Genomic DNA, 24,382 nt, shown 5'->3' with positions numbered 1-24,382 from the left:
ACCATGAGGAACACTCTTCCACAGCCTAAAAGACTGGCCTGTTTTATCACTTTCCAGGGATAGGGAAGAAAAGACTTCTCTATGGTTGAAACTGGGGTGGAGATCCACCAAGTTAGTGATTTCCTTGCTTGGCTAAACAGGAGCATGAGTAGGTCAAACAAAGGAGCATGCTTGTTCCAGACAAAATGCTGCACTTGAGAGGTATCAAATTAAATTGGGCAAATGACACAGTCTTCAAAGAAGTTACCATCAGGCCTAGAACTCTCCTGGAGAATCTCATTGTGGGAAAGCATTTTCTTCTCTTGAAGGATAACCTTTGGCTTTGGATGTGTCTAAGACTAGACACAAGTATTCCAGGCGAAGAGAAGGATGAGGAGCAGTTCTTTAGAAATTGATTATCCAATGAAAGCTTGGAGCCTCTGACTTGTCCTGTGAACATTTGCAGACAGTCAGAAGAGAAAGGAGCCCTTCAGGAGAAGGTTGTCCAGATAACCTGTGACCTGGATTCTCTGAATTGTTAGAAGGGCTAGAAGAGGTGCTAGGAATACTCTGGAAGCAGAGGATAGGTCAAAAGGCAGTGCGACAAACTGGAATTTAGAAACTTTCACTGAAGATTGGCATCTTGGACGTTGAAGGTTTCTAGGTATTCCCTTTATTTCAGATAGGCAAAAATCACTAAAGATTCCATGCAAAATTTTGGAAATAGAAAGTACTTTAGGTCCAGAAAAGATGAATATTCCCACTGGGCTTTGATATTGTAAACTGGTTTGAATAAAATCCTTGGAACCGGTCTTGTGGCAGCACTGGCAAAGCTACAACCTGAGACAAGAGATGCTTCATGGAATTCTGCAAATCTGAATGACTTGGACAGATTTTTGTTGATTTGATAAAGGAAAGTGGTGAGGGGATAGTGTTTTGAACTCTATTTTGTATCCCCTTGAAACCACTGATTGATCCCACAAGTCTGGGACATTTGTGACACAGAAATGGGCAAACTGTAACAGACATTCCTTTTTTTTTCTTAGGAGGCTTAAAGGGGTTGTAAACCTACGTGTTTTTTCACCTTAATGCATCCGATGCATTAAGGTGAAAAAACACCTGTCAGTGACTGGCCCCCCAGCCCCCCCCCCCCCCCGTTTTACTTACCTGAGCCCTCGAACCACACCCACGGGGACGCACCGTCTCACTGCCCGTGGTTCTCGGCTCTTGATTGGATAGATTGATAGCAGCGCTGCTGTCAATCAAATCCAATGATGCGAGCGCTGGGGCCAAGTCCTGCATTCGGCAGCTATGGACGCCAAATGCTGGACTCGGGAGCACGCCCGCAAGGTAATCCCCCGGGTAATCCTAGGGGGTTATCGGATGTGTGGAGGAGCCGCGAGAGCCACCGCGGGACCCCAGAAGAGCAGGTTCAGGGCCACTCTGTGCAAAACGAGCTGCACAGTGGAGGTGAGTACACCATGTTTGTTATTTTAAAAAAAAAAGGCCTTTACAATCACTTTAATAGGCTTTGTGGGCCAAGTCTTACGCTGAAAGAAAGGGCTGAACTTCGTTTTTGAAGTTGATACCAGGGTAGAGCAATTAAGTGCTCTGTGTTTTGAAGAGGTAGAGGCTCCTGAGGAGGGCGTTATTCAAATTATTCACTGTGGAAGTAGAACCTTCCCTCCTGTGACATCCTGAATTTGTTAAGTGCCTAACCAAAAAAAACGTCCTCCTTTAAAGGGCAAACATATGAGCGTCTTTTACAGACAATGTTAACTGACCAGGCTTTGAGCTACAAGATTCTCTGTGTGTGTGAATAGAAATCAAAGCCATTCCAGAAATTTGTGTCATGACCAGTTATAGGGCATCAGCACAAACGTACAAGGCAGAAGTTAAATGCGGCAACTGTTCTGTTAAAGAGGAAGTAAACTCTGATGGGTTTTTCTTCCTCTTTATTCCAAAGTAAAAGCATAATGGGCTAGTATGCATCACATACTAGCCCATTATGTTGAACTTACCTGCAAACGAAGCCCGCTATGTCTCCGAGGTCCCCGCGTCCACCTTCACCCCTCTTCCTTCCGGGGCCGTGGACTCCGGCTCTGTGACTGGCCGGAGTCGAGCTGATGGTCACGGTGCGGGCCCTATAGAAATGGCATGACCTTTCTTCAGTGCACATGCACCGATGCCGGCCCAAGCATATATGGTAAAGGTCTCCTAAACTGTGTAGGTTTAGGAGATATTTCCAGTACCTACAGGTAAGCCTTATTATAGGCTTACCTCTAGGTAAAAGTGGTGTGTAAAGGTTTACAACCACTTTAAGGTAGGAAAATAAGATTAAGATAGTTGTACACTGATCAATTCCAGTTGCCTGTGGTCTGACAGACAAATAGCAGGAATAGCTGGTTGCAGTGCTGGGCCTGCAAGTGTAAAGAGAGCTTTTAAGAGCCTCTTGGGCCTCCTGTGGTTAGGGACAGATGTCTGCGTCCAGGCTTGAACATCTAACCCTAACCACAGGTAACCCCGTGGTGTGCAGCTACATGCGAACAATGACAGCTTTTGTCAGCCCCTCATTAGGTGATACAGGCTGAATGCCCGTTGCTATTCGCATGCACCTGTCATTCCAGCTGCAAGTATCCGCTGAGATGTATATGGGTAAACGCTCGTGTGATAGAGGCCTAAAACCTATTATACAGAAAATCTTTGAATGTAGGAACATCAGTTGAAAACAGTGAGGTGTTGTTTTAAGGCTGAGAAGGCAAGATCTATAACCAGAACAGCGAGTTCGGCAATCATTTTCAGAGGAGTGAAAAACTTTTCAGGATTGACCCAGTGATCATAAAATTCCCATCCTATTTATTCCTGAAGAGCAAATTTTTTTTAGGCTTAGCAGATCTCTTTGTACCAAAAGGGGCATGGTGAGACAGAAGGAGGCTCAAGTGTGACTATTCCAAGGCTTTTGCGTACAGTAGCAGTGATCATATTATATCAAATAGAAATACAGCGCTGTCTAGATAGCCCTTCTATAAGACACAACGATTAAGGTCCTGCTGCAGTTTAATTGTGAGATAAACACAATAAATACATGTCAAAGAAAAAATCTGTGCAAAAAAACAACATGTAAATGATGATAATTAACCACGAGTGGTGGGATGTCCCATCTTATAAGGGACATAATTACTCCCAATCTATAGGAAAGTTCTGGGACCTATAGATAAACAACTTGCATCACAGTAATTAAACCGGTAATTATGAGAAATTATCCACATAATAAGGTCAAAAAGAAGTAATTGGATACATTATTATTAACACAGATTCTCTATACAGATATAGTTGCTGGTTGCTGAGTGTTCACATTCTAGGAATATCTCTCCTTCACAGATAATTGTGACTTCAAACAGGATAACACCGTAGAGAAAAGTGATTTGAGATAGGAAAGTTCTTCCACCTGGAAAATGACTGCCGCTTACCAGCTGCTCTGATCTCTTTTTTAAGGAGATCACATCTGCTTTAGGCTTATATCTGTGTTTATCCACCAAATGGCACCTCTCCTCCTCTTTAGTCTTCCCTGAATGCCTCACGGTCAGCAGTTAAGCCAATTGAAAAGGAAAAGGAGCCTCAGATAAAACTCCTTGGCCCTCTAGTGTTTGGGGGGAAAATACAAGAAGAGGAATTGTGTGGAGAGGGAGCTACCATGAATATAATCTAATCACCAATACGGAGAGCGGAGACTACCCTGGGCGCCTTATATGATCGCGGTGGTGAGGAGATCGTGAAGGAGATAATCATATGCTGTTTGCCCCTTTGGGGTTGTTGGATCCGGTGATTAGGGACCCTTGAGGGGGAGCACAAAAGTCACTAAGAACATCTCAAAGCACCCCAGTCATGGTTTTGCTTAAAGAAAATTTGAAAACCTTTTTTTGCAGAAATTTATCACCCTATGGACTATGATCACTATTTACAATTTGTTTGGTGTTATTTGTACTATTAGGCAGAGGTGCACTTTTATGTCTTTGTTCAATGCTAAACCACTATACTATATGGTGGTTTTTCTTTGAAATCCCATCACAATTGTAGGTGTTTAGTTTACACCTTCTATATTCTTGTGTTCACTTTTTTATGATTTTTTATCACTTAAGATTGCTTATATTGGCACAATTTACTGGTGGTACCGTAAACCACCACTAGGGGTTATGGTGTTTTTTGTAAACTTCATTTAGATATTTGGTACAGCTTACACTATCACACATCAGGACACCAAGGGATAACACCCCCCCCCCACCTCCCCCTTCGCTGTAGCTGCTCATCCCATATAATCCTATAGGGAGCGCCATACCCCATTGTGAATAATCTTTAACTCTTTTGGAGGATCCTTAGGGAAGCTCCTTTCAGGGGGGCTGCATACCTCAATTCTTTGCCCTAAGTGCAACCATTATACATATTTATTTATTTATTAGGTCCCTATATTGGGTCCAGGCTTCGCACATCACATTAGGCATACCCCTGGAGGGATCTTCAGGGTCTGGGTTCCAAAGGCATAAACCACCGCCCTGGACCTATATAAGGCCCTGTGGCTAACCACATGCGTTGCACAGAGTGCCAAAGTGAGTGATCATGCAGGATTCAATGCCCAAAGCAACACTGTAGGCTGTCCCCACAATGTTGGGGTCTGGGTACAGCTCTCAAGGTTTTACAGAGGTTGAACTGATCTGGATGCGCTGCTTTTAATGGTATGCTGGAAGACAGTGAAGGAGTTCAGCTAAGTAAAATGAAGAGTGATTTCTCTGTAAATGAGAAGAAGTCCATCACATTAGGACACCAGCAAAAATCGGAGGGCTCACGGACTAGGTAGAGTATTAGGGGAGGTGTCCAGTAGGTGTCTCCCCGAAAGTTTTGCTAGTCTCGTTCCAATCACCTGAATATATGTACCCAAGGTCTAAGAATACTCTGCCTGTGTCTTGCATTGTACAAATCAAGATATTGCAATTACCATCATTTTATTCTATGGTTCCTCTGATTTTCGACAACATATAATATTTTTGGGTTTTAAGTGTGCTTTCATGAAAAAAAAAAGTGCATTTTAGCACATATGAAAAACAATACAAAAAAAGGCTCTAAAAATAAAAAGGATAAATTGAGTGAGGAGGGGTAGAACCTCTGTCAGGTTTTCATGGTTATTTGTCTCCGTTATAAAGATTTTCTTACATCTTGTGTGGTCACTGGGGTAGGATATGAGGGGGAATCTCTCCAATGGGCACAGAGAAAGCAATAAAATCAGACAAAGTATTAAACCACTTCCCACTTTAACCCCCCAAAAAAGGGAATTTTGCTGGAGGTTAACACTGATCAGCCTAGGAAAATATTAAGATGTTGTCATCTTGTTCCCACAAAAGGAGGTGGTAATCTGTCCATAAATACAAAGCAAGCCATGTTAATTAAGAATGACAGTTATTTAGTAAGAGGCTGACTGACATAATAAATTTAAAAATAAATAAAACTGACACACTAATGTTAATGCAAACTGTCTGTCTGTCTTACCAAGCTTAGGTAAGTGATCTTTGTAGTAATGTCCTCCTTGAGCATCTGCGATGCACTTTAGATCTACTTTGCCCTTGTGCCCAACTCTGTAAACATTAGTGGTGCCATCAGCCCAAGTTACACTTGCCACGCTGCGTCCTGTTTCCACATCCCATCCGCGAATATCCACAACCCGGCCAACTTTAGATTCCCCACCTAGGTAACACAGAACAAAGAAAAATGTTTTACATTAAAACAATGTCCTATTTTATAGTTCAATCTATTTATTCTGTTTTACAAAAGAAGTACAAGAGCACAATAAGGAAGCGAAGGCTCTTAAGTTTGGCAAAATCATATTGTTTTTGAGCAGAAACAGTTAAACCAGGCATTCAAGGGTACAAGGTTAGTAGAGGTAGTTACTCTAGGGCAATAAATTCATGGCTGGTATAAAAAAAAAAAAAAAAAATAGGGAACCCCCTTATTTTATTTCCAGTAATAAAATTACCCTGGTGGAGGTCAATAGTTTGCTGACTGTTGGATTTTGCAGTATAGTACATACAGTTGTGCTCATAAGTTTACATACCAGCAGTATTAGAACATTAGGGTTCTATTATGCAGCGTACACATGGTCGGACTTTTCGACCGGTCAAACAGACGCCGACAGACCAAATCCGACGGACAATCCGATCGTGTGTGGGCTTCACCGGACCTTCAGCGGACTTTTCCAGTCGCAAATCTGACAGACTTTAGATTTGGAACATGCTTCAAATCTTTACGTCGTAACTCCGCCGGACCTAGAAATCTGCTCGTCTGTATGCTAGTCCGACGGACAAAAACCAACACTAGGGCAGCTATTGGCTACTGGCTATCAACTTCCTTATTTTAGTCCGGTGTACGTCATCACGTACGAATCCGTCGGACTTTGGTGTGATCATGTGTAGGCAAGTCAGTTCAGTAAAAAGTCCGTCGGAAGTCCGCTGGAAAGTCTGTCGAACCAGTTTTGTCTTTATTGTGGTCTAAAGGCTCTGCAAACTATTAGATCTGACCACTCATCATAAAAACAACAGAAATGACCCAAATGACCCTGATCAAAAGTTTACATACCCCAGTTCCTAATACCGTGTATTGCCCCCTTTAACATCAATGACAGCAGCTTGAAGTCTTTTGTGGTATTTGTGGATTAGGCTCTTTATCTTCTCAGATGGTAAAGCTGCCCATTCCTCTTGGAAAAAAGCCTCTAGTTCCTGTAAATTCTTGGGCGTTCTTGCATGAACTGCACGTTTGAGATCTCCACAGAGTCGCTCAATGATATTGAGGTCAGGAGACTGAGATGGCCACTCCAGAACCTTTACTTTATTCCACTGTAGCAAATGACAGGTCGACTTGGCCTTGTGTTTTGGATCATTATCATGTTGAAATGTCCAAGTACGTTCCATGTGCAGCTTCCTGGCTGATGAATACAAATGTTCCTCCAGTATTTTTTGATAACATACTGTATTCATCTTGCCAACAATTTTGACAGAATTTCCTGTTCCTTTGTAGCTCTCACATCCCCAAAACATCAGTGATCTACCTCTGTGTTTCACAGTAGGAATGGTGTACCTTTCATCATAGGCCTTGTTGACTCCTCTCCAAATGAAGAGTTTATGGTTGTGGGCAAAAAGCTCAATTCTGGTCTCATCACTCCAAATGACTTTGTGCCAGATGGTTTGAGGCTTGTCTCTATGCTGTTTGGCACATTGTAAGCAGGATACTTTGTGGCATTTGCGTAGTAATGGCTTTCTTCTGGCGACTCGACCATGCAGTCCATCTTTCTTCAAGTGCCTCCTTATTGTGCATCTTGAAACAGCCACACCATGTTTTCAGAGAGTCCTGTATTTCCCCTGAAGTTACTTGAGGGTTTTTCTTTGCATTCCGAACAATTTTCCTGGCAGTTGTGGCTGAAAGTGTAGTTGGTCTACCTGACCGTGGTTTGGTTTCAACAGAACCCCTCAGGTTCCACTTCTTGATTAGAGTTTGAACACTGCTGATTGGCATTCTGAATTCCTTGGATATCTTTTTATATCCCTTTCCTGTTTTATACAGTAATATAGAAAGATCTTGCGAGCCACAGATGGGTTAAAGCCTCTATAGTCAGTCACTGGTGGTAGCAAGCTGCAAACACTAATCACGTTTCATACCCGTGTAAATAGCAATAAAATAAATGCGTTTGCGCTAGAGAATTTATAATAATAAAAATAAAAATCAGCGTAAAAAAAAAAAATATATATATAAATATCAAAGAATATAACCTAGTATATCTAAAACAATAGTTTGTAACTTTAAATCTGTGATAAATTGTTTAGTGATACAATAAACAAAGTGCAACGTGCATAGAGTATTAGAAATCCAAGTGCAAACTCAGGTTTGAAAGAGTGTTCACTCTTTCAATAAAGTGATAAATAAAGTTCATAGAGTTCATAAATGATAAATGCAAAGTGCGTAAATACAGTGTCCATCAACAGTGATATCCATCGTGCTCATCCAAGTAGTGTAAAAAATATAACATTCTTCAGTGCTCTCCGGTGACCCCCAAAAGCATATGCGCTCACCTCAGAGCGTGTGACACAGTACCCAAACTATGTCAAATCACGCTTGAGAGCCACTCCTGGGCTCTAAAAGGTATGCAGGTGTTGACCTCCAACTTGCTCAATTAATTGCGTCCTGATTTATAAATGAAAGAGAAGAAACTCCATAGTGTAACATTGTAAAGGAATTTATTCTAAAAACAAACACTCCCCTCCTAGGGGTACTCACATTGTATGGGTGCGTGAGTGCATCATCCTATTCAGGGCTTTACATAAGAGAAACAAATCGCCGGTATGGCGTGCGGTATGGTGTACTCGTCTCGTCTCTTCCTCCGTGCTGACAGCTCCGTCCTGGCCCCTCCCCTACGCGTGTTTATATATATATAGATAGATATGATATATATATATATGCATCCCTATATATCTCACAATTCCTTTAAAAAATTCCTAGCTTAGTGACAGATCATACCTCATAATTCATATATGTCGTCCCACTGGGGTACAAAATATTACCGTATTTATTGGCGTATAACACGCACCCCAAGTTTAGGAGAGAATTTTAAGGAAAAAAACTTTTAGGAGGGAAGTTTAAGGAAAAAAACTTACATTTAAATGCCCATCAATGCAGCCTCATCAGTGTTCATCCTCAGCCTTGTTAGTGTCATTGCAGCCTTTTCAGTGTCCGTGCAGCCTTGTCAGTGCAGCCTTGACCCAGTGCAGCTTTGCCCCAGTGCAGCCTTGTCAGTGCAGCTTTGCCCCAGTGCAGTCTTGTCAGTGCAGCTTTGCCCCAGTGCAGTCTTGTCAGTGCAGCTTTGCCCCAGTGCAGTCTTGTCAGTGCAGCTTTGCCCCAGTGGTCAGTGCAGCCTTGCCCCCAGTGTCCATGCTTGATCGCCACCGACATACACATAGCTGCATGTTTTAAATACGGCGCTGTGGAGTTCGGAGGGACTCGGCGCCGGCGGAACTGAACGAACGCCGCCGAGATACACATAGTCGAGTGTATTCGGCTCTTCTCGTTGCCGCTCACAGTCCCGCCCAATGATGGACATAACACAGGTCCAATGGCGGGACTGGGCGTGACTGTGAGCGGCGCCGGAAAGAGCCGAATACACTAGGCTATGTGTATCTTGGCTCTGTGATTTCGGCGGCGCTTGTTCAGCTCCGCCGAGTCCCTCCGAACTCCGCAGCGCCATATTTAAAACTACTCGCTATGTGAATGTCGGCGGCGATCGCCGCCGATAGCTCACAATTAGCGGGGATCGGCGTATAACACGCACCCACGATTTTCCCCTGATTTTAAGGGGAAAAAAGTGCGTGTTATACGCGGATAAATACGGTATATAAGCTTTAATAAACCTAGTCAGCCTCCATTGTGTGGTCAGGACCATATATGATTTGAATCCATATAAAATGTAGATAAACGATCTACATAAATAAAAAATAAAAATTAAAAGAATTTAAAACCTTATTATAAAATATATACGTTAAAACTAATTATCTGTGAGGGAGCATTAACAGTAATGTTAGAAAACTAAAATAGAAATGAGAACAAAAAGTGAGAAGATGTAACTCTATGTAAGGAAGAATATGTGGGACCCTGTAACCCCCAATCGCATCTACAAACACCAATAAGATGCATAATCACCTCCTATTAATAATATAGATCGAATTATAATAGGCGTAAGGAAGAATGAATATCTATTATCTAATTCCCTCCTATTGTTCATGCAGACCTAGCTAGAATAGATCGAACTAAAAAACGTACTGGTGGGACCAAGCAGTAAAATACAAATTAAAAATTACTAAGAAAGTATTTCAAATCAAATTCTTTATTTAGTCCACCAGGCGATAGAGAGCCAAGCTGGTGTATCCACCAGGATTCACGCTTACTGATTTCTCTAACAAAGTTAGAGCCTCTCCAGTAGCGTTTGGGTGCTTCTATTCCCCAAAACTTCATTCCAGCAGTGCTCTGGTTATGCATTTTTTTGAAATGTACAGACAAATGATGCTTATCTGACCCCTTATGTATGTTTCTCACATGCTCTTCTAAACGGTCTTTCAAAGCCCTAGTGGTACGACCAATATAAATAAAATTGCATGGGCATTTTAACGCATAAACAACCCCAATTGTGGTTCTACTACGTTGTGTACTAGTTTATCTCGTAAGTTCGGTGCCTTTTTAAAGATAATTTTGGGTCTCTCTGGAAGTATCTCTTTAAGATAAATATCCTGCTTAAGTACACTCCAATATTTCCGTATGATTCTTTTTACTTCGTTGCTCTGCAAGGAGTAATTCAAGATAATACTAATGCCGTAATTTCCATCACTTACCATGGTTCCAATTTTTTTCCTTTAGTAGATCATCCCTGTTTAGACATCCAACTTCAACCTTTTTTTTCTCCAGAAATTCTTTATGGTACCCTTTATCCAAAAACATGTTACTTAACATGTCGGATTGAAGCTCATAATCCTCAGCCCTCGTGCAGTTTCTCCCCATCCTTGTAAATTGGCCTCTGGGTATGTTATCAAGCCACGGTTTATAATGGCAACTGGTAGTCAGAATGTAGGAATTGCGGTCTGTTACGTTAAAAAAGGATTTGGTAACAATACCTTCACTGGTATTAAAAATTTCCAAATCCAAGAAATGTATACATTCTTTATTAATATCCCAGGTTAAAGAGATGTTATGATCATTAATGTTCATGGAATCCAATAACCCCATTAACGTTTCCATATTTCCTTTCCAGATGACCAAAAGGTCATCAATAAACCTCTTATATAATAAAATATTGCCACAATCCTCACTTAAAATACCCTCCTCTTCCCATTTATCCATATAAAGGTTCACCACACTAGGGCTAGGCTATCAACTTCCAGGACTAGGCTATCAACTTCCAGGACTGGGCTATCAACTTCCTTGCCTGGTAGAGGCACCTCCACACGGCGATATTAGTACTAGTAGACCCTATATTTTCGCTTATCAGGCCAAGAATACATACCTTGGCCTCTAGTGCTAGTTTGATCTTCCACCTAGTTTCTATGATTTTTATTATTTCTCTCCAGTACCTTGCTAGTTTTGGGCATCTCCACATCATATGGATAAGGTCTCCTGTGTCCAGGCACCTAGGGCATTTATCATCCAGCCTGCTACCAAATTTATGTAGTCTTTTTGGGGTATAATAGGCTCTATGCAATAGAAAAAGGTGCGAGGCCTGCTGTGATGGAGAAACAGACACCAACGGGCAATACTCCAGAATCTTCGTCCACTGATGGTCCGCAATCTCCCCCACATCTATCTCCCACCTTGCCCTAACTCCCATAGACGACTGTGGGGCAAGTAGCTTTTCAACCAGCTGCCCGTATGCCTTTGCTATCAGACCCTTGGTGCTATTTGTTTTTACAATGCTTTCAAGGAGAGGAACCTTACACCACACAGGCGGGCAATTCCTGAATTGGCTATCCAAGGCATGCCTAACCTGTAGGTAATAGTAGAATGTTTTTTTGGGAATACCATATTCAGTCCTAAGCTCAATAAAAGATTTTAGTGTTTTATTGTCTCCATATAATTGGGCTAGCCTACTAATTCCTTTGAGTTCCCAAAACCTATTTTTTTCCAAGGTCATCGATTCCTGCAGAAATTTATTTTGCCATATGGGTGAAAATTCGGTGAACCCTCTGTAATCCATAATCCGTTTGGTCAACTGCCAAACTTTCTTTACTAATCTACTTGTTGGAGGCCCGTCCTGCAATGACCCGGCCTCCAATGCCTCTATCAGAGACTTATGGGGGCTATTCTGTAGCATAATTTCCCCGCTAGTGTTCTTCCACCCCCGGGTCTCGCATCCCCCTATATGCTGCAACTGGGCAGCCAGGAAGTAGTTATATGGATGAGGCACTGCCAGTCCCCCCTCTCTGGTAGGACGCTGTAGTGTCTGCAAGCTAATCCTTGCCTGTCCTTTCCTCCAGATTAGTTCTCTAAACAAGGTGTTTATTTTTGAAAACCATTTCTTCCCAATCCAGACTGGGGAGTTATGGAGTATGTACAAAAGCTGTGGCAACCATATCATTTTGACTAGGTTGGTTCTACCTGCCATTGATAGAGGGAGCTTTCCCCAGATGTCGCTTTTTCTTTTAAATTTTTCCAACAGGGGGGCTAGGTTATCTTCAATATAATGATGGGGGTCACTGGATACCGTTATTCACGAATACCTCATTTTCTCGGTCGTCTTTAGCCGGGACATACAACCAATCGGGGCACTAACAGTTAAATCTATGGGTAGGAGCGTGGACTTGCCCCAATTCACGACAAGTCCCGGTACCTTTCCACCAGCTGGATCGCTTTTTCTAGTGATGGTCCAGTGTTGCCCAAAAATAATAGCACGTCATCTGCAAAAAGCGCTATCTTATCCTCCCCGTTGCTTCTCCTAAACCCCTGCACTCAGGTTGCTGTTCTAACTACTTCCGCTAGCGGCTCCATAGCCAGGGCAAACAACAGGGGTGACAATGGGCACCCCTGTCTTGTCTCTCTCTCGAGAGGCATCCATTCAGAGAATTTGTTATTTATCTTTAATCTAGCTCTTGGGTGGGAATATAGAATTTTCACCCATCTTATAAACGTGGGGCCAAACCCAAATCTCTCCAGTACCCACCAAAGATAGTCCCACTCCATACTGTCGAACGCCTTGGCGATATCCAAGGACAATATTGCTCTAGAGGCGCTTTCCCCTATTGGAGATTGAAGGCACAGGTAGGTCCGTCTGATGTTTACACTAACAGACCTATTCGGAATAAATCCCGACTGGTCCGGGTGTACCAAGCCCGAGATGCATTTATTTAGTCTAGTTGCCATTATTTTAGCCAGAATTTTGATGTCTGTGCAGAGCAGTGAAATTGGCCTATATCAGGATACATCAAGGTGGTCTTTCCCCTCTTTCGGTATCAGTATTATATTGGCCTCTAACATCGAAGAGGGCAGCCTTCCCTCTGTTATTGCCCAGTTCAATGTTTTCAGAAGAAATGGGAGTAGTACCGCCCCAAAGTGTTTATAGACTTCCAAAGGCAATCCATCCGGGCCTGGAGATTTTTGATTAGGCATATCTGCTACTGCTTGCTTTAATTCTTCAAGGGTTATAGGGGATTCCAGGCCAGCCCTATCTGCATCAGGGAGAATCGGCAGATTAGCATTCTCCAGGAAGCTTTCCGCCACCTTTTGTTCTAGCCTACCCTGTGATTTATATAAATCCTTGTAGTAATTAAAGAATGTTTCCTTGACTTTCTGGGGGTCAAATGAATTTTCTCCATTAGGAGTCCTAATCATGGGCAGTGATGAGGAGGAAGAGTTGGTGTTGACCAACATTGCCAACGTTCGGCCCACTCTCTCCCCCTCTCCAAAGTATTTCTGCTTCTGAAACAGTCTCCTATTCTCGGCCTTTTTAATTGTATCCATCCTGTACTCCTGTTGCTTTTTTAACCATAACGCCTGGTTTTCCGGGTTTGGGTCTTTAACATACTGCCTCTCCAATTTTGACGCCTCGTCCCTAATTCGCTCGCTATTCGCTTGTGATTTTTTCTTGGCCCACGCTACCTGCTGTATAAGCACCCCCCTAAGAAATGCTTTTAGGGAATCCCAGACTACCCCCTCCGACGCTGTACCCTAATTATTTCCAATGAACTGCTCTATTTTCCCAGAGATATCTTCTGTTCCACCCATAATCTCCAACCAAGCCGGATTCAGTCCCCAAGCCCTACGGATGCGTCTATCGTGTAGCTTTATCTTCAGCGTTAGAGGTGAGTGGTCTGAGATCCCCCTCTGCTGGTATTCTATCCTGGCCACGAGGGACTGCACCACCCCATTACCGATCGCTAAGTCGATCCTAGAAAGTGTGTGGTGCGACTCCGAAAAACAAGAGTACCGCCGAGCCCCTGGGTTTCGGGCTCTCCAAAGGTCGCACCACCCAACCTCCTCCAGAAACTGGGCCAACCACCCCCCAGTCACTCCTGCAAACCTAGTCCCAGGTGGAAACCTATCCAGGCGGCCGTCGAGGACCATGTTGAAGTCACCCACTATTATAGTCGGGACGTCAGCTTTATCCTCCACATACTCCAATAACTGATATAAAATTTCCAACTTGGAAGGCGGAGGAATATACAGGTTGGCTATGATAAATGGATGGCTTTCTATGAGACAATATAAAAACACATAGCAGCCCAATGTATCAATCTTAACATCTCTGCAAAAAAAGTCACACCTTTTTTAACCCAAATACTAACCCCCCTTGAATAAGACGAATATACTGAATGGAACTGGGCCTGGAATTTCCTATTTCTGGTCAACGGTATGGTCTCGTTGGTCAGGTGGGTCTCCTGGAGGCACACCAGACCCAAGTCGTGCGACTCCAACTCGGCAAATACCATTGCCCTCTTAACAGGATCTCCCATACCCCTAACGTTCCATGAGCTAACACCTACGTCACGAAATGACATTTAAGGAAAGTACCGCCCGTGCCATCAGAAAACCAAAAAGGAAAAAAGAAAAAGAGCAGACAGCAAGACTGATCCAAATAACTAAAGGTGTTCCTAACCCCTCTGCCATGTTCACCCTCTCTAAAGTGTCTATATTTTTGTGCACTCGTTCCTATATCGCTAGTTCCCTCCTCTGGCTCCATTACTTGGCGTTTCCAAACTATATATGTGCATCTCAATATACTATAAGTCCTATTAATCTTTTCACTCCCCAACTTTTGGTCTTGTGCAATGTGAACTTTTTTTTTTTTAATTATTTTAACTCCCTGTGCTCCCTTGCCCTCGTGTGTTCCCCCCCTCCTCCCCCCAAACCTATCTTGGTACGCCCTGGGGGCTTGCTTTGTGACCATACTGACCCCAACTCTATATTCAAACCGACATTCCCTCCCCCTATCCAAATGTACTCCCCCCCCTATCCCTCCCACGACCCCTACCCGAATTTCATACCTCAGTGTTCTCAAATAAAAAACACCCCCAACACACCACTCCTTCCCAACTCTCATTTCCCACTTCCATCAACCCACCCCTCTCCCTTCAACCCTTGCTGCAAAGAAGAAGAAAAAAAAACAAAAAAAAAACAAAACAAAAAAAAAACAAAAAAAAAAACAAAACAAAAAATTTAATTCATGGCTCATGGAGCGCAGCTCTTCTTTAAGGCCCCTTAGTTCATCATTTAGACTAGTTAATGAGCCCCTACAGGAGTTTACTGCTTTCAACACCTCTTTTAGTGTGGGCTCGGGCTCGGCTAATTCATTAGAGGCAGGAGTGTCCTTTGGTGTCTTTTCCAATGGGCACTTCTCAGGGCTTTTTTTATTCGCCCCTTTAGCAGGAATCGATGGTGCGGATAGGGTTTTTCCTGTGCTTTTCCTGTCACTCATACCTCCCGTCTGCGTTTTTTCTTGGGGTACCAAATTGCTTTTAGCTGGAGAGCGCTGGGGGGTGTGCGCGAACTTTTCTAATTTTGCTGCTGCTGTTGTTGCAGATGACACCTGACTCCTCTTTTCTTTAAGTGAGCGAGTAGCTTTGGCCACCGAGCTTTCCTGTGTATGTTGAGCCTGCTCCTCCCCCTTCTTTCTAGCCATATTACAACAGTAATATATTACAATAGTAGCCGTAACAGTAACGGTAACAAGGAAAAAATTCAGAGATAATGTGAGAGGTATTGGGAATAAAAAAAAAAAAAAAAAAAAAAAAAAAAAAAAAAAAAACAACAAAAGTAATTTCCAGACACGGCTTTCCTTCCAGAGAAAGGTACAGCTTAGGTACTTGATTTTTAGGAAAAATCCAGACTTTAACAAAATCAGATTATCACTACTCCACGGTTACCCTCTCTCCTCGAGTTTCACTAAAAATGTCCAAGGCTTTCCTCTATACGCTATCCTACAGCATAGAGCACCATACAATATAAAGTAAGGAGGTGGGGAAAAAGGCATTCATTAACCGACTCTCCGTTGTGTCTACCCAGCAATACAGTGTAGCTGTCCGGCGACTTAAACCGGGCAGCCCACAATGAATTACTCACGGAACCCGGCACTTGGCACCTGGAGCCTTCACCGCGCGTTCGTCACTCGGGGCGTCTGGTTAGCCCAGCTGCTGCCGTCGGCATTCCCTCTCGTGAGCTCTCTCGCGAGAGTGCAGGGCCGTTGCCAGGCAACCCGCTGGCGCGTGGAGCCTGGAGTCCCGTCACTCAGGGTCAGGTATCCAGCCCCTTCCAGCGCCGGTCCGCTTCACGCCCTCCTCGGTACGATGCCGGCTCGTTCACTTCCGAGTCCCAGACGGACCATGAATTGTGTGGAAGCCTTTGAGCAGAGGAGCAGGAGGTATAGTAAGCCAAAGGAGAAGAAAAGGAGGGTAGTGGCTACATAGCACTAGGTCTCCTCGCTAGGTATAGCTGGGGGTTGCAGCAAAGGGCTGGGTGGGGAGGGAGCTCACATCCCTCTGCTCACAGCCGCATCCGCATGCGGTCACGCACCCCAAAATTCTTTTAATTTTATTTTTTATTTATGTAGATCGTTTATCTACATTTTATATGGATTCAAATCATATATGGTCCTGACCACACAATGGGGGCTGACTAGGTTTAATAAAGCTTATATAATATTTTGTACCCCAGTGGGACGACATATATGAATTATGAGGTATGATCTGTCACTAAGCTAGGACTTTTTTAAAGGAATTGTGAGATATATAGGGATGCATATATATATCCCTTTATATATATATATATATATATATTTTTTTTTTTTTTTTTTTTTTTTCTGATTTTATTTTTAGAATATAGTTGCTTTGTTCTTTTATATGTGGTTAATACAATAAGTATAATATGCTTCATTAAATTGTTGTTATGAGGTGGCACGTATATGTATGAGGTGCGGTATGGTATCCTTGGAAACACACAGCTCCGCTCTGGGTTACATTATATAAGATATGTTTAATTATATGTTTGAAATATACTTTCACATCTAGCTATGATAGCTAGGCGTTTTTGATCCCTCGGTCATCAGGTACGAGGCTCACCGCTGATTGTAGGGGTCAATGTATTAGAATGGGATAAAAACGGCTGTAGCCTATTACTAGTCTGTCTGCGGTCTAAGGCAAAATGGCCGCTGTTAATATATCTTGACCATAGAGCGCCCGTCCAATCAGATCCCCCTGATGAAGGTACGTGATCCCTGTTATGAGGTGACATGTATATGTATGAGGTGCGGTATGGTATCCTTGGAAACACACAGCTCAGCTCCGCTCTGGGTTACATTATATAAGATATGTTTAATTATATGTTTGAAATATACTTTCACATCTAGCTATGATAGCTAGGCGTTTTTGATCCCTCGGTCATCAGGTACGAGGCTCACCGCTGATTGTAGGGGTCAATGTATTAGAATGGGATAAAAACGGCTGTAGCCTATTACTAGTCTGTCTGCGGTCTAAGGCAAAATGGCCGCTGTTAGTATATCTTGACCATAGAGCGCCGTCCAATCAGATCCCCCTGATGAAGGTACGTGATCCCTGTGCCGAACACGCGTAGGGGAGGGGCCAGGACGGAGCTGTCAGCACGGAGGAAGAGACGAGACGAGTACACCATAGCACACGCCATACCAGCGATTTAAATAAAGTGATGCGCTCGGAATATCTATAGGATATCCTACTATTCAATGTGCTGACAGGTCACATTCTACTTGTGGATACTTTGTTACAAACTATACAAAAACTTGAACAGTGATTAGCATAATATAAATACAATGTGTTGAAAAGTCTGCTGTGAAAGTCTAATTGGAGACCTCCCGGAATACAAATCCAAAAGTTAGTTCACCATTTGTTCTTGTGAAATAACAAACAAACAAAAATATGTGGAAAAAAGTGGTGAAAAAATAGAGTGAAAAATATATTAAAACAGATATATTAAATAAATATGTAGTTGGTAACAATTATAAAAGGATTACAATTGTGTGGATTCCCATACACCTTACTTGAAAAGGTGATTCCTTTGCAGGTTAGAAGAAAAATGATGATGATACCTCTTATCTGTGTTTAAACAAGGCTTACTGAGTCTGGGTTAATCAGCAGAGGATAGGCTTACATCCTCCGGCTAGGATCATCTAATCTCCACTTCTCCTGTTCATATGCTTTCCCCCACATGAAATACAAAAGTGGGACAAGACCATTGCGCACATAACTTCTACTAAATAAAGTTAACAAAGAGCCCAATAGATCCACTCACATGATGTAAAAGATCTAGATCGCATTTCACTGATGTATGGTCAGTAGAAATCACTGCCTCCATGTTCCTCTGTACTGCTGCTATTCAGGATCACTGCAGGCTGCACACTGACAAGAGCTGACAGGCTCCTTCTCCCTCACGCGTATCGTCACTAGACATGTGACTTTTTCAAAACAAGAAGACCATTGCGCACATAACTTCTACTAAATAAAGTTAACAAAGAGCCCAATAGATCCACTCACATGATGTAAAAGATCTAGATCACATTTCACTGATGTATGGTCAGTAGAAATCACTGCCTCCGTGTTCCTCCATACTGCTGCTATTCAGGATCACTGCAGGCTGCACACTGACAAGAGCTAACAGGCTCCTTCTCCCTCACGCGTATCGTCACTAGACTAGACTAGACATCACTAACTTTATTTAGTAGAAGTTATGTGCGCAATGGTCTTATCCCACTTTTGTATTTCATGTGGGGGAAAGCATATGAACAGGAGAAGTGGAGATTAGATGATCCTAGCCGGAGGATGTAAGCCTATCCTCTGCTGATTAACCCAGACTCAGTAAGCCTTGTTTAAACACAGATAAGAGGTATCATCATCATTTTTCTTCTAACCTGCAAAGGAATCACCTTTTCAAGTAAGGTGTATGGGAATCCACACAATTGTAATCCTTTTATAATTGTTACCAACTACATATTTATTTAATATATCTGTTTTAATATATTTTTCACTCTATTTTTTCACCACTTTTTTCCACATATTTTTGTTTGTTTGTTATTTCACAAGAACAAATGGTGAACTAACTTTTGGATTTGTATTCCGGGAGGTCTCCAATTAGACTTTCACAGCAGACTTTTCAACACATTGTATTTATATTTATTTATATTATGCTAATCACTGTTCAAGTTTTTGTATAGTTTGTAACAAAGTATCCACAAGTAGAATGTGACCTGTCAGCACATTGAATAGTAGGATATCCTATAGATATTACGAGCGCATCACTTTATCTATTTAACTATTTATAAGTGGGGTGTCACTGAATGATTGCAGCTGCAGTATCTGGATATTTGAACTCTTTTTTATATATTAGTTTATTTATTTTTTACACTACTTTGTACACTATTTTACAGTTTTATATATTCACTTTAGCGCTTGAGTACCTTAATACTTCCATACCAGCGATTTGTTTCTCTTATGTAAAGCCCTGAATAGGATGGTGCACTCACGCACCCATACAATGTGAGTAACCCTAGGAGGGGAGTATTTGTTTTTAGAATAAATTCCTTTACAATGTTACACTATGGAGTTTCTTCTCTTTCATTTATGAATCAGGGCGCAATTAATTGAGCAAGTTGGAGGTCAACACCTGCATACCTTTTAGAGCCCAGGAGTGGCTCCCAAGCGTGATTTGACATAGTTTGGGTACTGTGTCACACGCTCTGAGGTGAGCGCATATGCTTTTGGGGGTCACCGGAGAGCACTGAAGCATGTTATATTTTTTACACTACTTGGATGAGCACGATGGATATCACTGTTGATGGACACTGTATTTACGCACTTTGCATTTATCATTTATGAACTCTATGAACTTTACTTATCACTTTATTGAAAGAGTGAACACTCTTTCAAACCTGAGTTTGCACTTGGATTTCTAATACTCTATGCACAGTGCACTTTGTTTATTGTATCACTAAACAATTTATCACAGATTGAAAGTTACAAACTATTGTTTTAGATATATTAGGTTATATTCTTTGATATTTATATATATATATATATATATATATATATATATATATATATATATTTTTTTTTTTTACATGATTTTTATTTTTATTATTATAAATTCTCTAGCGCAAACGCATTTATTTTATTTTACTGTTTTATACAGTACCTTTTCCCACAGATCCTTTGACAATGCTTTTGCTTTCCCCATGACTCAGAATCCAGAAATGTCAGTGGAGCACTGGATGAAAGATGCAAGGGTCTGTCAGTGCAGAAACTCGTTGACCTTTTATACACACACACACACACACATTAAACTGGGAAACAGATCACAGGTGAGGATGGCTACCTTTAACAGCCATTCAAACCCCTTTGTGTCAACTTGTGTTATCAGGCCAAAATCACCAGGGTATGTAAACTTATGATCAGGGTCATTTGAGTAGTTTCTGTTGTCATTACGATTTAAAAAGAGTAAACACAGTTTATTGATCAGCCAAACATTAACCATCAGTGAAAGAAAAGTTTTTGTGTTATCATTCATATTCTCTGAAAAATGACCAAGAAATCATAAATTCTGCCTGGGTATGTAAACTTAAAAAGTAGATTGACAGGGGCGTGGCTTGGATGGCTTCCGGATCGGTCTGCTCTCCCTGAAGCTCCCGGCCAGGCCTGCCTGCATACTCCTACAATCTGCAAGATAACGCCGGCAACATGGGCAAACCCCGCAAAAACAAGGAGGTAGACCCCAGTGGACATGCTACGAGGTCTTCCTCGGCTCCCGCACCGCTCATAACGGAATATTTTGGGCATGGAGCTCCGGCGGGACAGCACGAGGCCAAGATGGCGGCCGCGTCGGCTCCAGCTCCAGCCCTGGGCCCTGCAGTCCTCTCATCTCCTTCACAGCGGGCTTCTTCTGGACTCAGAACAGGTATGCCTCCAAGGGGGACCTGCTAGCCGCTCATACCCCAGACCCACCAGCTGCCGCTCTGCTTGGTCCCCCCGCTCCCTCTGGGGGATACATGCTGGGGAGCTTGTCACAGCCATTCCCCCCTTGCCTTGTGGAACCCCCACCATCAGTGCTCACCGGTCAGGCATCTCCCTCATGGGATTCATCTGCCTCTGATTGGGACCCCCGCTCACTTCCACAGCGACCCAGGGACAGACTCCCCTCTCTCCCCCCACAACACAGAGCTTCACACCAAGCTCCAGCACCTCCCCAAGCTCCACAGCTATCACAACCGCAGGGGGCTCATCCACATAATGACCACCCGCAAGCAGCGACCATGACAATGGGGCTTAAAACCATTACTCTCCCACAAACATCTCAAGGAGGCTATCCCCATTAACCGCCTACTCGGTCACATTGTAGGACTCTCATGATCATATTGCTATGGACTCTGATCCTGAACCAGAGGCGTGCACATCCTGGTGAGACTATGTCCGCTGTATGCCCACAAAGCAGGATTTCCGCATGCTTATCCAAGAAGTCCGCAAAACATGCAGATCTGAGATCAACATGCTACGCACTGACCTCCATCAACTATCTACCAAAGTCGCATCTCTGGAAGAGGACGCAGACGACACCAAGCTTGAAATCTCGCAAATACATGACCGCCTGACTTCACAAGCCTCTACTCTCAGAGACTTAACGCCATCTTGAAGACCTTGACAACAGAGGCAGGCGTAACAATATCAGGGTCCGCGGCCTCCCAGAGGCTACCCAGGATGAAGATTTGCACGTAACTCTACAAGCTATTTTCAACAATATCCTGGGCCGCCCGGAAAACCAGAGAATCAAACTTGACAGTGCCCACCGAGCTCTCTGCTCCCGTGGACCGGGGCCCAGAACGCGTGATGTGATTTGCAGGGTCCACAACTATGCCCTTAAAGAAGACATAATGAGAAAAGCACATAATATGCACACCATTGACTTTGATGGCGCCTCCATACAGCTCTTTCTGGATTTGTCGTGGATTACCCTCCAGCAACGGCGCTCACTACAACCACTTCTCACCTCCCTGAGGGAACACGACTTCCGCTACCATTGGGGTTTTCCCTTCAGTTTAACCGCAAAGAAAGATGGAAGGTCCACCACCCTACGGTATCATGAAGACCTCCAGTCTTTCTGTAGAGAGCTGGATATCCCGGTTCCACCCACCCCTGGATGGGACCCTCTTCCGACCCCTCCACCTCGCCCAGAAACCTGGATTCAAGTGAATGGAAGAAAGAGACCAAGGCCGCGTCCTACTGGTCCGCCTTCATCATCCCACCAGAGATGAATATCTACTTCTTGAAGTCTTGTACTACAGTGCTCTTCAGTTTATTGGTTCCTCCCACCCAATTCCCTGTGTGGGTTTTCTGGACGGATCTTTCTAGTTCCTTCACTTGCCTGAATACGCTTAATGAGACTGTAGGCTTATAGTTCCAACTTGTACACTGTCTTGAGTAATGCCATTAGACAGCATTTCTGCAGGCTGCTGGGGTATCTGAGCCAAAGTGTGAACAAGATATGGTGAAAAATACTCCTGCGCTTGTGAGATTGTTTGCTGTAAAACAAAGGTAGTATTGTAGTCAGAGATAGGACTGGGGGAGATGATGGATCGTGTCCCGCTGCCTTAGCTGACCAGGGGTGGTCTGCAAAGGACTGTTTAGTAGGAAGTGGATGGAAGGCGCGTGATCAGACGCTTACATCAAGAAATGTATGGTTTATTTATGTAAAAGAATACAGACATATAGTCATATAGATATAAAATCATACAAATACTACATAATATTATTAAAAAAAAGGAAAAACAGGTAACAAAATAAGTACTAGGAAGTTAAAATTGGGGTGTGCCCATATTGAGGCAGGTATTTAAGAAATGCTGACGCATTTCGAGGAAAACCTCTTCATCAGAGCCAGGAGAACTGGAGCACAGTCTGTATGGGCCGGTAGGCCGACATGTGTACATGGGGAGAGGTGGTGTGGCTAGTAGGAGGATGTGTCCTGTGATGGACAATTGATTATTCCAAGTTCCATACCCAGGTGTTCTAGATGGGGTATAAATAAGAACAATATATACCGTACACTACAGACTGGAGACGTAAAATAAGTTTACATTGAAAAATGCATTCATAAAATGATAAAAAGTATATAATATAAATATATTAGAAATAAAAATTACCATATCAGTACAAAGAATTAATGATAGGTAGTGGGATTTTGAAGCACAGAACATGAGATTGTAGTCTAAATACATACAAATGAAAAAATCTACGCATACATAAGTGTACACACACATACTCGTGTACACATACATGCATATACATACACGTGCATAATACAAACGCATGTAAATGCATTTAAAAAAAAAAAAAAAAAACATATATGCATATGAGGGGGGGCGATGGTAAATGAAGTAGAAAGTGCACTGAGACACATTGAGAGATATTGTCTCTCCGCATGGTAAAACCGGTTGTGCTTTTGTCCAAAGGACATGCGCATGCGTGTAAAAACTCTGCCTGCACGTAAAACGCTGTGCTGGAACAGATATGTGGAGGTATGCCCCTGTTCACGGAAAGCACAAATGGGGGCACAAAGATGGCCATGTGGTTTGTGCAAAAACAGAAATGTGTTCATTCAAATGGAAATCCACAAAAATATATACAAAAATGCATATATCAAATGTACATAAAAATCTAAAACGCATATGCATATATATATATATTTATATATATATAGATAAAGAAACAATATGCACAAAATAAATATATGTATATATTCACATAAATCTGTACACATATATATATATATATATATATATACACACATATATATATACATGCACACATATACATGTCCACATGCATACACACATGTGGAGACCACCCCTACACAGCATGTATTGTGCCTATGTAGAACCAGTGTCATGGCGGTAGGGTGGGAATGTGTAGTTTGTGCAACGCAATAGCAGAGAGTGGCGGGAGTGGATACGTTAGGGGGATAATCTGGTGTTGGTGACCAAATATTGGAGGTGGCAGACAGGTGGGCTGATGACAGAACGCACCTACCTATGGATGAAATTAGAATGTAAATAGATTGTATTTTCTTTTTGCGGTCCTGTTAGGCTGTCAGATGTGCCTGTAGTGAAACATAAGTTGAGCAGGGAAAGTAAGCAAGCTCTTATGGACACTGCTGGGTTTAACAGGATAAGGAAGTTACAAAGACCATTGTGGCTAACCTGTCTCAGGATAAGTGTGTAGACACAGCTGTAAACTGTAGAGATCCTTTGGAGTGGAGAGCCGTGTGATCCTGGCAGCAGAAGGGGGGGGGAGGAGGAGGGAGGAGGTGTCCTTGAGGCAGCTGATGG

At 42.7% G+C, this 24,382-nt stretch overlaps 1 protein-coding gene across 10 annotated transcripts in view; it reads right to left on the bottom strand.

Annotated features, from left to right (window-relative positions):
* The window catches only part of MIB2 (MIB E3 ubiquitin protein ligase 2), a 240,650-nt gene that overhangs the window by 66,349 nt on the left and 149,919 nt on the right, over positions 1–24,382 (bottom strand). For all 10 annotated transcript variants that reach the window (XM_073602907.1, XM_073602908.1, XM_073602909.1 and 7 more), the window contains one exon: positions 5,518–5,712. In XM_073602907.1, coding sequence (XP_073459008.1) covers positions 5,518–5,712 — 195 coding nt within the window. The remainder of the gene's footprint in view (positions 1–5,517; positions 5,713–24,382) is intronic.

The sequence above is a fragment of the Aquarana catesbeiana genome, linkage group LG10 (assembly GCF_042186555.1).
Source record: "Aquarana catesbeiana isolate 2022-GZ linkage group LG10, ASM4218655v1, whole genome shotgun sequence".
Lineage (NCBI taxonomy): Eukaryota > Metazoa > Chordata > Amphibia > Anura > Ranidae > Aquarana > Aquarana catesbeiana.
This window is presented reverse-complemented; position numbering and strand designations above follow the sequence as displayed.